The 15,131-nt window shown below is 33.7% G+C and overlaps 3 protein-coding genes across 3 annotated transcripts in view; 1 reads left to right on the forward strand and 2 right to left on the reverse strand.

Annotated features, from left to right (window-relative positions):
• The window catches only part of LOC18043070 (NAC domain-containing protein 30), a 3,238-nt gene extending 2,233 nt beyond the window's left edge, over positions 1–1,005 (reverse strand). The window contains exon 1 of the mRNA XM_006434549.2: positions 941–1,005. The gene's annotated coding sequence lies outside the window, so the exon portion shown is untranslated. The remainder of the gene's footprint in view (positions 1–940) is intronic.
• A 6,263-nt stretch (positions 1,006–7,268) lies between these two features.
• Positions 7,269–12,425, reverse strand: LOC18043071. The gene is made up of 11 exons (XM_006434550.2): positions 12,024–12,425; positions 11,154–11,485; positions 10,846–10,923; positions 10,568–10,670; positions 9,937–10,025; positions 9,237–9,348; positions 8,973–9,026; positions 8,795–8,843; positions 8,146–8,246; positions 7,928–8,049; positions 7,269–7,844 (listed from the first exon to the last, which is right to left on the reverse strand). The coding sequence occupies exons 1-11, from the start codon at positions 12,345–12,347 to the stop codon at positions 7,505–7,507; spliced, it is 1,704 nt and encodes a 567-aa protein (XP_006434613.1). The 5' UTR covers positions 12,348–12,425; the 3' UTR covers positions 7,269–7,504.
• A 913-nt stretch (positions 12,426–13,338) lies between these two features.
• Positions 13,339–14,559, forward strand: LOC18042554 (snakin-2). Its single transcript, XM_006434551.2, has 4 exons — positions 13,339–13,644; positions 13,748–13,807; positions 13,941–13,998; positions 14,361–14,559. The coding sequence occupies exons 1-4, from the start codon at positions 13,513–13,515 to the stop codon at positions 14,540–14,542; spliced, it is 432 nt and encodes a 143-aa protein (XP_006434614.1). The 5' UTR covers positions 13,339–13,512; the 3' UTR covers positions 14,543–14,559.
• Positions 14,560–15,131: the final 572 nt, after the last annotated feature.

Here is a 15,131-nt window from a genome sequence, read left to right on the forward strand (position 1 = left end):
TATATCTCATATCTTAAAATATACAAGGATAATATAAATGATCTATATATTTATATCATGCAAACATAGCCTTAAAGTTTAATCTTTTTCGGGTTAACCTAAAATTTAAGACAATATACATTACTCTTTAAGGAGAGAGTCAAGTAAATAAAATACGTATATATATTTCAGACAAAACTAAAATATTAAAATTTATAGATCTAAGTATCTAACATGGTTATGATGGGGCCAAAGCAGCGGTCCATGTGTTTCAGCTACATAAATTTTAATGAAAAAGAAATGGCAGACCAATATTTGTGGAACCCCACCAAACTAAGAACAGAAGTTAACCCTAAGAAGCACTGTAGGCTCTTAGTTGCATGAAATTAGGTAAAGTTACAGAGCACAAAAGTTGGCCGAAAAGCTTGACTTTGCTGGCACAAGCATGTTACATGTTTTCTTTGAGTGCAGTTCACTCCGTGCTTGCTAGCTCTCGTGGTGGTGACAAAAAGCACACCCACCAGCCCATGCTAATTGAACTTATTTATCCTCAATCTATGTCACCCATTAAAAAGGACATAATATACATTCAATGAAAACGACTCAATTTATCTGCAAACCTATCCAATGTTAAATTGTCAATGCCAGATAGGTCTTTAAATCTTGCACTCTCTTTCTCTAGCTAAGCAACACACAGAGAGAAATATTGATTTTTCTAAACTTGATTAAATTTTATATAAAGATTCTATATGCGTATGGCATGGACTTTGATTTCAATTTTTTTTTTCCCACATTGGTTATCTCGGATTATGACCAAATGGATACTGCAAAAATATGAATGAGTTGTACTCAGATTTTCGAGTTTCATCTAAGAAAGTCTAATTTAAAACAAGGAAAAATTCCATGCGCATGCTCCTGCTAATAAAGTTTGTGCCAGAAAATGCATGTGCTTGATACTCACAGAAAATCGGCGACTGATTCGTGTTCTTCAAATTGCCCTAGACAAGATCGGAGAAGAAAAGAAAGAAATGGAGGAGGAAAAAAGAATGAGAGAAGATTTTTTGTTGTTTTGATTGCTGATGAGGAGAAAGAAGGCTGCCACTTTAGCTTATATTATAACCGAAGGCAGGCTGGTGAATAATGTTTGTGTTGGGATGAATAGAAAGAAGGGGTATAATCTATATATATATATATATATATAGTACTAGTAAAATGTTATACATAGGGTTATTGATTGCGCGTGGGGTGGCAGAGGGAATTGAAAGGTTTGTTTGTTTGGACGGCGTGACAACAATTTTTCACGCCACCACCCTCCCCCCACCGCTATTTTGTGTCCTAAGATTTTGTTCACTCTTTAAATAATAATAATAATAATAATAAATGAAAATAAAATTAAGCCAAATATTTGGCTACTATTCATGGAAGTATTGATATGGATTTTATGTCTAATTGTTCTAGATTACATGACTAGGGTAAGAAAATATAAAATTAGTGTTTTAGATTGAATATGTAATGGTTCATATTATAGGGGGTTTCAAAGTTGATGCATGTTACACATAAAATTTCTCTAAATAATACTCATAGTGAATAATATACAACTTAGTTAAGTTTAGTAAGGATTCAAAGAAATTCAAGTCGCACTAACTATAGCTAAACTCAATTAATTTAGAAATTGGATTCAATGTAAATTGAATAAAGATTTTAAGGTCTAATAATTAGAAGTGTTAAATTAAAGATGGTATTTTTATTTTGTTACATTGCGTCGTGAGACTGATCGATGAGAGAATACAAGAACTATCTTCAGTTTGTCCCAAAATTTTTCGATTAAACTACATATGTATGAAAAAACTTTATTACTTTCCTATTACCTCCTAATGTATATATATTTTCGACTTCGAAATCGAAACTAAGGAACTATTCAAATTTAACTTTTAACTCAAATGGCTTCAAGTCTAATGTTTCAAGTGTTTTTAAGTCATAAAGCTAGCGATTAACTTCAGGTATAATATATATAAATAAATATTTATTTTTCAAAATTATTGTTAAAGATAGAAATGAAGTCCAACAACAGCCACTCACTGGATTCAAATATATTACAACAAGTGACATTCGTACAAGATAATCTCCCAACCAAAGCGACATCACATCACAATCCACAGACATTCCCTATTCCCACAATCCAGCATCCGTTGTCTGTTTGGTGCGCCGCCCTTTCCAATTTGGCACCACTCGTTCATCGACGCGTGGAGGGGATTCCTTTCCATGTCAGAGCCTCCCAAGCGACCCCAGCTGTCTGCATCAAAAAGTTAATCATTGGTTCTGCTCTGTGAATCCAAATTGCATTAGTGTGTGTAATAGTGTACATGTGCTCTTCCAGAACCTGCGTCTCGCTAAAGCCTGAAGCGTCGGACACGCCAGCCTTTGTTTCATGCGTCACCCAGGCCCAGCGTCCAGCTTCAACTTCGACAATCAACTCACTTAAATTTATTTTGATTAGGCCAAGTCTTTTTATTTGTTTTTGTTTCTTAATTGAGAACTAGTGATGATATATCATGAAAACTCAGAGAGCCAATGAGCACGCACGCAGATTCCAATATAATATTGTGCGTAATAAAAAAAAAATAATAATAATAATACATACAATACATATGTTAACTTATATATATATATATATTTTTATGATTAAAGGGCTCTTATATGTTAACTTATATATTGATTATCATAGATATGCACTACTGGTTGTTAGCAAAATGACAAAGGGGTCCTTTATGATCTATCCTATCTAGTCCTTGTTGGCAGGTAAAAGTCACTTGTTTAAAGCACGGGGCTAACTTGTTTAAGGAGACCTTCCCATCCCTTTTGTAATTAACTGTTTTTTTTTTTTTTAAGTTACAATCTACGTCTATATACAATCAAGCATCTATTAAGAATTTAAATATATCAAACTAACTTCACAATTGACACAGCAAAATTTAAACCATTGACTTTGATAATGTAAAGTGGCTTAACTAATGAGTAGTTTTGTCAAGGGTAGATTCAGCTCATGACCAGTGGGGCATGAGTCATGATGGAGAAAATAAATTCTAAAAATTAGAAAAAAATTACTTGATTTTTTTTTTTATTCCAACAAAATTGTGAAAAGAAAATACTGTATTCTCACTCAGTTTGCTTTCCTCTTGCTGTTGACTTTAATTACATGATTTAAAGAAGCAAAATTGCTCTTGGCATTTGATCATCCCTTGTCTCTTCCTTCTGTTGTTACATGCATTCACTAAATCTTGCTTTTGCATGCATTGCTTCAATTTGCTATCGCTATCGTTCTATCGATCTTTATTATGATTCTATATCTAATAATTAACATAAACGTATCAAAATTTCCTTGGCTGGTCGGTGCAGAATGCAACTTCAGAATAATGGTCCAAAAAGTTAATTACCAAGCTCTCACAATACTTCACTAACTTTGACAAATTAAAACAGTTTACTCCTTGTAGTCAATGATTCTATCCAAATTAAACCAAAGCTTGCTTGCCACCATTTTGTTTTTGTTTTCGTTTTGTTGTTTTCTGGAGCAACTTTCTTTATATAGTTTATATAATAAAGATTGTATGCTAAGCAAAAATTTCGTTACAGAGGCCCCATCTCATTATCATGAACCTAATCTGATTAAATCATCACAATCTGATGCGATCTACCGACTTTACCATTTTTTTCTTTTTTTAATTTTATAAAATAATGATTGGATCTTCCATTTATATAGACTGCTCATCGGACGTATTTTTTTGGTTTCATAAATGACCCTTTTCTCATTGCTTACGGTTCTCTTTCAATTTTGATTACAGAAATTAAAAGTGCCTTAAATAATTTAATTTTGGATTGCTCTCATCATTTCATTTTGAAAAGTTCCACTTAAAACAAAGGGGGGTATTATAATTTATAACCAAGTAGCCAACCATCGAGAGAAACAAGACGCATAATGAAACCCCAGTAAAGGAAATTTAATACATATGTGTCTTAATTAGAAGATAAATCAAATGATTATGATTTATGTGAGGCGTGGTGAAGGATTTGAGAAAGGATCTAGTGGTAGACTCTGCTACTAAATGAAGTTTGAAAGGGACCCTTCCGAGATCCTTGAGGTGTCAAATTGCAATTCACTGGTTTATTTTGTGAGAAATGACACACACCATATTTATATTTTTAACTTGAAATGCTTTGTGTTCCTCCTGACATGATCTTCTCATATTCAAAACACAATTATATATGTGATTAGTGGTTATCAAACAAAAAAATATGTGAAATCAATTAAATTTTAATTCTATGTTATTATAAATACATACGTGATACTTGATTTTTAAAAAGTTACAAGAGTTCATATCAAGAGAAATTCATAATTTCTATAACATAATAATTAAATTTATGTTTAGCTATTGGAAAAAGATAAACAGATAGTTCAAAATCTGAAACTCATAACATGAGAACGAGGCTCTTGATTTGAATTGTCAAGATCTGTAAGTTAAATCAATAGATTTGTAATGATTCATGTAATTCATCTATTGTTTAGTAATCAATTAACGTCAAACGTCGTTGGGTGTTGGCAAAATATCTAAAAAAGGAGAGACTGAAAATATCTAAAAGAAGAGAGAATGAGTAGTTGATATATGCCATATATATACATGAGCCATGAGTGCATATGAGTTTCCATGCAATCAAGTATAATCATTCAGTTTGGTATAATTAATTAGCTTAAATATAAAAAAAAATGATAGTTTATTACATTTTAACAGTAATGGTAAGTTAAATTTGAACCTAAGAGTATCTGCTAATCCTATTTTATTATTTAGTCATTTAAATACTGCTGGTATGTCCTAGGCAAGATGGATGTTATGGCTAAAATGCTAGATGTTAGCTAATATTTATTCTCAAATTTCTAATTAATCATAATAGTTAACTTTGCATGAAAATGATATAATTTATTTTATATAAAGAGTGGCGCTATCCTCAATAAGGAATTACAAATTGTTAAAAAATGTTCATCTATACAAATTTCACTATATGAAAAAGTTCAGCCAACCCCCTGGTGTGGACTCGATACAAAACAATCAATGATAATTATTGTCACACCAGATTTTCTTTTCGTATTTCATCAGTTTTATCACCCCTCAAACTTAAAATAATAAAAACTTGATATTCTTGTCTCATTTAATCATTCATCGTATCATTTCTCATCAATATTGTAGGCGATTCTTCACTATTCACATTGTGCAACTTGGCATAGCTTGCCATTTCAAATGCATACATACCTGATAAACTGTTAAATTCGAAGCCATCAATATTTTGTACAATTAATGGACATTCTCCTCAACATTCTCCATCACCCTAACAAAAGATAAATGTTTGCCCCAGCTGGTAATTGATGTCTAATGCATGGATTATGAAGAATTTACCCAAATGCAGACCTCAAATGAGACCTTAACAAGGAGAAAATTCTCAGTTGAAGTCAGCATACGTTATAGTCTCAGCTGTCAAGTCTGCATTAGAACGTCAAGTTTGAGTAACATCTAAAAATCTATGACCAACTGAGAGCAATTTAGTGTAGAGTTTATACTACGAACGCAATCCAGATTAATTAAGGTAGTTTTCTAGAAAATTTTATTGAGTTAACTTGCAGCATTGGATTGATTAATATATAATCTTTTTAAACTTGATCAAGAAAATGTCATTTTCATGGCCGGTTATCGATTTGCCTCTATCGTGGACGGGCGGCACTTCCACCACCACCACCACCAACACCAAATTGATCTCTCTACAGGAGTTATTGTTAATTTCTCATTCCTATGCATTGTGCACTAATAATCATCACTTTTTCATTTTCTGCTTTTTTTAATTTAATTAGTTTTCACTATTAGAAATCGAAGTGATATTTTTTTTTTCTTTTTGGTACCCGTTTTTCATTAATGCTTTCATATTGTGGTAGAACTATATCTATATCACAACTGGTGGAACATTTTCAAGTTTTATATAATGAAAAATTTGAGAAATATAACGAACTAACGTTCTAATAATTAGATAAATATTGAAATGATGATTCACATGAAGTGGACGAAAATCCCACTCCTCAACTCTCTCTTGCAAAAGCAAGAAACGTGACGAACATTAATTTGGGGTCACCAATTTCAAATGTGAGCATATAGTTTCACTGAAAAGATGTCACCAATATATTCATTTTTATTTTTCAATCGCTGATGTCATATCGGATTCTCGTATACTTAAACGTAAAATAAAACCCTAAATCGAGAATCGTATACCCTTGGTGTTAACCAAAAATGAACAGCTAAGAGCTATACCCTTATCTTTATGAGGGGTTGTTCTTTTTGGTAGGGGTTGCTTCAGCAAATAAGAATAGTGCAAACCAAGTTAAGTGGCGGAAATTTTTGGGCGGTTTGTGGGACTGCTGTAAAAAGCTTGTGGGCGTCTCATCTCATATTATGTCCGTTAAATAATTGTATAAACAAAGTACAAAAGTTTTCAAACTCTCTCATTATACAATCCATATGGCTAGTTGTTTTCTAAGTGCTTTTTGTAACAAAACAAACAGCTTCTAGAGAGAAAAGAGAGACGGCTTAACTAAGTTTGATGATGACTTGTCTCCCCCACACTACCCAAGTTGTCTTGTCTTTCCCTTAGCAATTTTTTTGTTTTGTTTTTGTTTTGTACATATATTATGAGATCATGGCCTGTGGGGTATAGTTCTTTTGTCTTGCTTCTGTACCTATGTAAATTAAATTTAAAGAAAAAAAAAACTCTTTTTTTGGTTCTTGTGTTTAATTAATTAATTAGTTTTGAAACGATGTTCAACTTTATAAGCTTCACACATAAGATGTTGTGACAAGGGATAGGGTTGTGCTATGGGTTTTGGCACTTCCTAACGATTAATCAGTTGGTGTATTTTATGGATTCATCGAAATCTAGTCAGCAACGTCACTCGTTTTATGTAGCATAACTGCACGTGTAGCCCACACTTCATAAATATGTAGTGTTGAAGCTCTTGATTATTCTCCACCAACATCGTGCAATGGCGCCACTCATCCTAACTCGAGTCTATTTCAATATTTTCTAGTAAATTTTATTTCCACTTCCCTGACAATATGATATGATAAACCACAGAACATTTTCGTAAATGTAATTTCATGATTCCATGAAGAAAAGCAGATTGTTTGTTCCCCAAAAAGATTGGTTAGTTCCAAATTCTATTTTGAGTATGACAGTTTTTCTTTTTTCTTTTTTCTTTTTTTTCAACTGAATCTGACAAGTAATGGATGTGTAACTTTCTGTCTTTTACAATTACAATACATCTCCTCAACTGCAAGGGGTAAAGAAATTACACTCATCGAAAGATAGTGTCACAATATGCCAGAAAAACAGTTCTATAACTCCTAATCATTTGATTTTAGAACCTTCTAAACAGCATTTTAGCTAACGTACAGCCTAAACTCTTGCATTAATTACCCGTCCAGGCGTCCATGGCCTAGAGAAAGTTCCTCTGAAAATTTCCTGAAGAAAACCGCGAAGACAGACCTTCAGCCATATTTTCAGAATCAAATTTTATATTTTGTCTACCAGCAACCAGGTCCTTCTCACGGTCCCAAGGCTTCCATGGATGTTCGCCCACCCATTCTTCTTTTTCTGGCTGCTGCTTCGACTTTTTCTTTGCACGGGTTTTACCCTCTTCTTGGTGTTTCTGAACCAATGATTTTGATCGTTTTTCTTTGTTGTATTTATCAACCAAATCTGCATCCGCACGTGCTCCCTTCTTTTCTTCTTCAGTTGAAGCAAGTGCAGAAGTTTCGCTATATGCTTCAAGGTAACTGCATATGACAAAGATTTAGATAAGCAGAGCCAAGCAACTATTAACCAACAAAAATTATGTATAACATCAAGAAATTCTTACTTCATCTTTGCTTTCTGGGCTCTGTCGGAAGGGGTATCAGTCCAGACACTGGTATCACCACGTCCTTCTTTAGAGGTCCTGCTAAATGTTTTTGTTGAATGCATAGGCACACCACCACCGGGCTGCAAAGAAGAAACAGTGACGGTTAGTAATGGTACGGGGCATTGAACTTTCAAGAACAATAATTGCGAGGCAGTAGAAAGACTGAAAGCTCTTACTTTCCTCTCAGGAGGTAGCGTTGTCATCCATTCATCTCTTTTTGGTGGCGCCTTAACTTCCATGTCTGCCAGAAGCTCATCATCACCCTCCATCAATATACCTGCCGGCAAAATAGCTTTCTTACTAACAGATAGATAGATGCTTTAAGAGGTCAACTGATAGTAAACAATCTGAAAGTGTCAACAGTCTTTATTTTCCATTATTCAAGGATGTGAAGCAGACTGTCCATTGCAATTTACTTCCTTCAAATTAAGAAAGCTTAACCTTATAAAATGCACTACCAGTAGCAATAATCGCGAAGGTATGAAGTCTAGAAAAGCTGGATAAAAAACATTATAATAAATCAAGATATAGCTGGATCGTCTAATGGGTTAATCATGGCCAATGAGGAAAGCATGTTTAAGCACATTTTTTCTTCACTTTCTTGTCATCCTTATCACTATCCTCAGTTTGATTAGGATTCCATAGGCCTCTCTACCAAATACTGGATTAGATTCTTGTTTTTCCCACTAGAACCAAATCTGATCCAGTTTTGTCATAAAGGAGGAACTTAGAATCATCCTACTAGTATCTATATGCCTGCGCAAGGAAGATTCAGCATAGATTACTGATTAAAAGGAAGCTTAACAATGGCACAAAAGAGCTAACCTTGCGATTTTCTCCACTGAGCACCTTCTTGCATTGCTTTTAGTTCAACCTAGAGAAGCAAAAAGCATGCAGTTAATGTATCGGCCATTAAATAACTGCCTCAAACTTCTTGTCAAAAAAATAAAATAATAACTGTCTCAAACAATAGTCAAACCAACATATAGACAACAGTGTAAACCTTAAATTTCTCTTGTTCTTCCTTGAGTTTAATCTTCTCATCCAAGGCTTTTCGCTGCAAAATGCAGACAAAAGAGAACACAAAGATCAAACATGATCTTAAAAATAGAGAACCAATTAATCTATGTGCATCAAAACATTTACTAATGTTTACTTCTATTTTTACTCAAGCAGAAAGATACAAATTCTGAAAAAAACAATATATAAAGTGATCAAAATAATATCTTTTGGTTCAGAGAAAACCATAGTTGCATGAGAAACTCACTTTTTCTGGATTTTGTAATTCTTTAAATGCTTTATTCAGTTTAATGAATGCTTGGTGAGCCTGAGGATGAGGGCATTTGTCTGGGTGCACAAAAAGCGACAGCTTCCAGTACCTGAGGATATAATAGCATTATTCTCAAGTAATGAAGATTCAATACCTGTTAAAAACTAAAGGAAGATAATTGAGATTTGAGGCAACGGAAGAAAATAAATAAATCATAAAGTAAAAGACGGGTGGCGTCAACAGCTCAGTTTATAATCCATGTACAGGAAAAAAGATACTTTTCAAATTGCATGAAAACTTTAGTTCAACTTCAGTTATTGAACAATCAATATGACAAAAACAGTTATCATCCCTTATAGTCTAGCTATAGTTTATGTATTTGAGTGAGAAATCTTTGCATTATTTCCTTGCCAATAATTTACAACGAGGCTGTTAGATAGACCCTGTGAAACCACCAGACATGAATGTAGGTCTATTTATAAACATACCACTCCTGAGAAAACTCCCAAGTCTAAACTAGTCTAGTTGTTTTAGGGGAAAAGTAATATTAAGTAGCATCACCAGATATCAAACTCACATTAGAAGTTTCAAAACTGACTTCCATTTCCTCAGTCCAAACAAAAAGTTAACAAGGAAAGACCATGATTGTCGGGCAAATGCAGCAAGATAACAGACAAATGATGATCAGTAACCTTACCTTTTCTTTATATTCTCAGCAGACATACTGTGGTTGGCTCCTATAACATCATATGGGCAATCACCCTCAACTCCCATTATCCTTGTTACCTAACCATATACATATAAGCGTTACCCAAATGAAAAGTAATGAATTCAGTGCAGCATAACCAATACCAATGCATTATCATAAAATTATTTCATACAGAAATCAACAAAAGAAAAATAATTATCATAAAAATGATAATACCATCACAAACTAAAAATCACAACTTCCAAAACCAAAGATATTTAACCGAGGATAGGTCTTTAAATTGTTAATTAAAAGGAAAAGGAAGGAAAAGGGGAAAGGGGTGAGAACAACAAGAGCTTCGTGACGACTGAAACAATTCTCACCTTGAACTTTCATTATAACTAAATTTTAGAAACGTTTTATTATCTGAAAGTATAATTTTTGCCACAAAAAAAAAAAAAGAAAAATAATGTCCAATTATCTAACTCGTATATTGAAAAAATCTACAAAATATAAAAAATCGCGTAAGGTTTTTGGCAAGCAAGCTATTACTAATTAATAGCATGTATAATAGTCTAGTCAACTTCAGGACCAAAATGGTGTAAATCAGATTAGATGCATAAGTTTGTAACCATCAAACCTCTTCAAAACGCTCTGCCTCATTTGCTGTTTCAGCTTCAGCAACCATAGCAGGTGGTGGTGGTCCTATAAATAGTTCAGTATCTTCCTCCAACTCAGCATCTCTAGAAATTATTAGTTGGAAAACAGCAAATTGACGTTATGTCAACTAGCATTAAGAAGTTCATACAAAAGCAACACAAAACATACTACACACTATCGTCCCCACCAAGTGTTAATTAAAAACCCGAATAATCAACACCCAAACAAACATGTAAAAAAATATATCATCAGAAATACCTGAGCTCAGCTTGGGCTTCTGTTAACTTGGCTGCTGCAGCAAGTAGCTCAGCTGATGGCATTGCAGGGCCAATCACCCTGCCATAAAAGTAAACAAGACAATACAATTCATTTAGCAACTTTAAGAAGCAAAGAATGTACTCAATAAATGAAGCAGTCATTCAAATGCAACCTCCATGAGAGGTTGTATTCATTTGACAGCTGCCATCTTTTGGAATTATGCCACTTTTTTAGCTGTTTTTTCAGCTATTTGTCAAAAACTTGGAAGCTACTCAGTACTATATACAGATCTTAAAGAACATAATCACCTTCTTTGAGGACCAGGAGGATCATCCATTGGACCTGGCATTTCCAAATTATTGTCTGCTGCTAGCCTATCTTTTGCTTCTGACTCCTTTGGCTGCACATGCTTTACTGAAGCAGATTCATCAGGTAGCTGAGCTTTAGACTCCATATGAGTCTGAATGAGTGTCCCAACCACATCCAAAGTAGGACGATCCGTTGGACGGCGTAGGAAAACTCTGTCCTTGCTTTCCTTAAGATCTAAGGATAGAAACAATTTTCTTAAATGCTTACTCAATGATTTTTCAGATATGCCTCTTATGTCAACAGCTTGTCCATCATCAATCATTTGCAGAAGCTACATTAAGAACAAGGTTACATCAACAATTAGATCATAGAATTATCAGTACATATGTACCGAGGAAGTAGCAAAAACATGCACTTATTATGGTACCAAACAATGTTCTACCTCATTGCTGCTGAAGCTAATTAAATATAATTCCTAGTGGTTACTGAAATGCGTGCCATGGACAGCAGTCAAAGAAACTAAGTACATCTTCAAGCCCTTTCTTATGTCTATCCAAGTAAAAATCATTTATGCTCATGACAACCATATAATCTATAAAATTCTTTACCTTTAAGCCCAGCATATCAAATTTGTAGACCAAATCAATCGAAATCCCAAATGCCCTCCAAAAGAAGGTTCGTTATGAGTTATGTAAAGCTAAGGCTTCTAATTCTTGATACTGAAAATCACTTGCAGTCGAGTATAAGTAAGTGCACGATTCGTTCCAAATATTTTAACTACTATATTTTAAAAATTAAGCACAGCACAATGTCGTTACATGTTAATAAAGAAAATAATGCAAAAAGAAATAAAATAAAATAAAAATTACCGTCTTCAAATCGTTGCCAACATTCGGAAACTGAGTGAGCACATCTCGCACAACTTCTTCCGGCGACATATCCGGCTCGTAATCCGAGCCTGACCCATCATCACTTGACTCGTAATCTCTCTTCTTCCTCGTCTTCTCTTCTCTTCTCGATTTCTTTCTACTCCTCTCTCTTTCCCTCTTCTTTCTTCTCTCTCTCTTCCTCTCTTTCTCTTTCCGGTGCCTCCGCCGCCTCTTCGATGAAGATTCGGAGTCGTCGGAGCTCGATGGAGATGACGATGATGTGGGTGTATCGTCTTCGTGCTTCCTCCTGCTTCTCTTTCCCATGAATGAATCAACCAGTCGTGGGATCCTTGAGAATTTTTTCGGTAACGAACAAAAATAAATACGTTCTAATGCAGGGACTCCTTTGAAGAAATTTCCAACCTATGCTATTGATTATAATTTTTCAAAAATAAAGGGCACTGAACGTTCTTATGTTTTGATATCTATCAGTAACTTTACATTTTTGTCCCTTTTATAACAATTCGCAATAAAAGATGGGAGGGTAAATTTCGGACAACTCTCTCTATTTATTTTTTAAAATTTTTAATTTTTTTTATGTTAGGTCAAAATTTAAGGGAAAATTAAGGTGGATTTACAAATTTTTTTCTCAGTAAAAATGAGATAAATTAAAGTTTTAAAAGTAAGGGACGATTTGTATATAGTTAATTTATGAGAAGGGCGGTCTAAAATTAATTCAATATAATAATACATTACATTCTCCTTACCTAAATATATAAAGACAGTAGATCAGATTGAATTGAATTATATAAGATAATAAAATATTATCTTGTGTTTTGTGCAAAAGATATTGAACTCGATGAATTAAATTAACTTAAAAGAAAATTAAAAATATTAATATTAATCTCTTGTTAATCAAATATAAAAATTTATTAAGACTCTCAGCTAATGAGTGGTTTGCTATTTGTATGAGGTTGGCATACAACAATGTATGAAAACTTGTAGTACTATGACACATTGAATTTATAACCTGAATGTTAGACTTGTAACCTTTGCATTTAGTACTTGCAAACTTACATATACATGTATGTGTGGTCACTAAAACTCCGTGAGACTCGAAGCCTGCACTGAAATATTGTGGGATCGGAGACAAAATATGCACCTTGCCCATATGGTGAGGGACCATCCTTTTATCTCTAGTTCCCCCCCTTGTACATAAACCAAACAAGCCACAGCATCAAACAGCCGTGATCACACGCATGGCAAAAGTAATAAAACAAAGCAAAAGAAGTTTTCAAAAAAGTGTTTGATCTTTTAGCTAGCACAAACATTTTCCCAATGGAAAAGCAAAATGCTTGTGATTATCCCACGACACAATCTCGACATGTGATTCTAGCTAAAAGATTAAAACAACAGTAGAAAAGCAAGCAGAGTCAATTAATTAAAATAAATATCTTCAATATAAATAAGGGGCCATCATCACACTCCTATGCCTGCAGTTTCGATTCACAAGAAACAATCTCTCACAATCTCATTGAGCCTTATCATTACCAGCTGCCATTTCCCAGTTACAATCATGAAGCTCTTTGCGGTTTTCGTGCTCGTAATCCTGTTTCTGCAGGTACGTTTTTCTGTAAAAGATTGTCTAATTCAATGTAAAATAATGAAGCATTATTGTTTTGAGCAACTTTTCTAAATAAAACTGTGATGTGCTTCTGTTTCAGGCACTGGCTGTGGTTGAGGCTTCAACAATGATCAATAATGCTTCTAACAACCTTGCTAATGTGAGTCTCAATACGTCTCCATTTTGTTCATAAAATTTCTGCTTAATGTTGAGGCATATATATATATATACATACACATACAAATATATATATGCTCCCATTTTTCAATTATTAACCTTACCTTTGGATGCAGAGGGATGGAGCGAGTGATGTGTTAGATATTCACAAAAAGCATCATCCTCAAAAAATCAGTGAGCCCTAGATTTTGTTTAATATTGTTATACTCACGAGTCCTCAAGTTTTTTTTACACAGAATGTATCTAATAATTCTGAACTTCTAACCTGAGAAAAAAAATACGGAAAAAAAAAAAGATTACACCAACATAAAGTTTTTATAACATGAAGTCTATCTATGTGAAACTTAAGTAGATGACTTATTGCCTATATTTTAAAATTTTCAACTTTATATCCTATTATCTAATAATTCTTATTTCTATTTTTGGGTCAAATGATTAACAGACATTTTAGTGATATACTTATTCACTGCATGGAAAGAATCCTAAAAACATGCATCTATGAAGTTGATGAATTTTCTTTGGCTATGAATCTGCAGATTGCAGTCAAGCTTGCAATAGGAGATGCAAGGAATCATCAAGAAAAAATATGTGCCATAGAGCATGCAGAACTTGTTGCAAGAGATGCCACTGTGTTCCCCCAGGCACTTATGGTAACAAGCAGGCATGCCCTTGTTATGCTAGCCTCAGAACCCATGGAAATAGACCCAAGTGCCCTTAAATTTTAATTGAATCCATTTGTTCTTATGCTTATAATTCATTTAATGTTGTGATTTTTATTTGTAATAAAGATCCGGCATGGCTTTAATCTTTTAAAGCCTAGCTGCGACGGATCCTAACTTTCTGCGCTCTGTCTTCAGTACAATGGTTGTAAGGATACAATCACAAGTTAATAATGATTTCCATTATAAATATTTCTTCAATTACAAGTTACGTTTCAGGTTTTTTTTTTTTTCTTTTTTTTTTGATGAACTTCGAGTTACGTTTCAGGTCGTTTAAGTTTACGATAAGAACTTCGAATTTCGAAATGTAATACATGAACTTTAAGTTAATGTAAAACTTGAACACAAGATATAACGGAGGCTCTCAAAAACAATTGTTAAGAACGAATTGAATTTAAATAGTTTTACGAAAGTGATTTTGAAAAATAAAATGTGAGAAACGCACAAATTAAAAATTTTCAACCTTGATGCACTACTACCACACAAAGCATGCATGACATCTGAAAACAAGAGCGGGTTGGCTGCTGACCATTTACGGTTTATAGAAAAACAATTCAATAGAGACATTTTGTAGATTCTTTTTTTGAT

Source organism: Citrus clementina, unplaced genomic scaffold (genome assembly GCF_000493195.1).
Source record: "Citrus clementina cultivar Clemenules unplaced genomic scaffold, Citrus_clementina_v1.0 scaffold_5, whole genome shotgun sequence".
Classification (NCBI taxonomy): domain Eukaryota; kingdom Viridiplantae; phylum Streptophyta; class Magnoliopsida; order Sapindales; family Rutaceae; genus Citrus; species Citrus x clementina.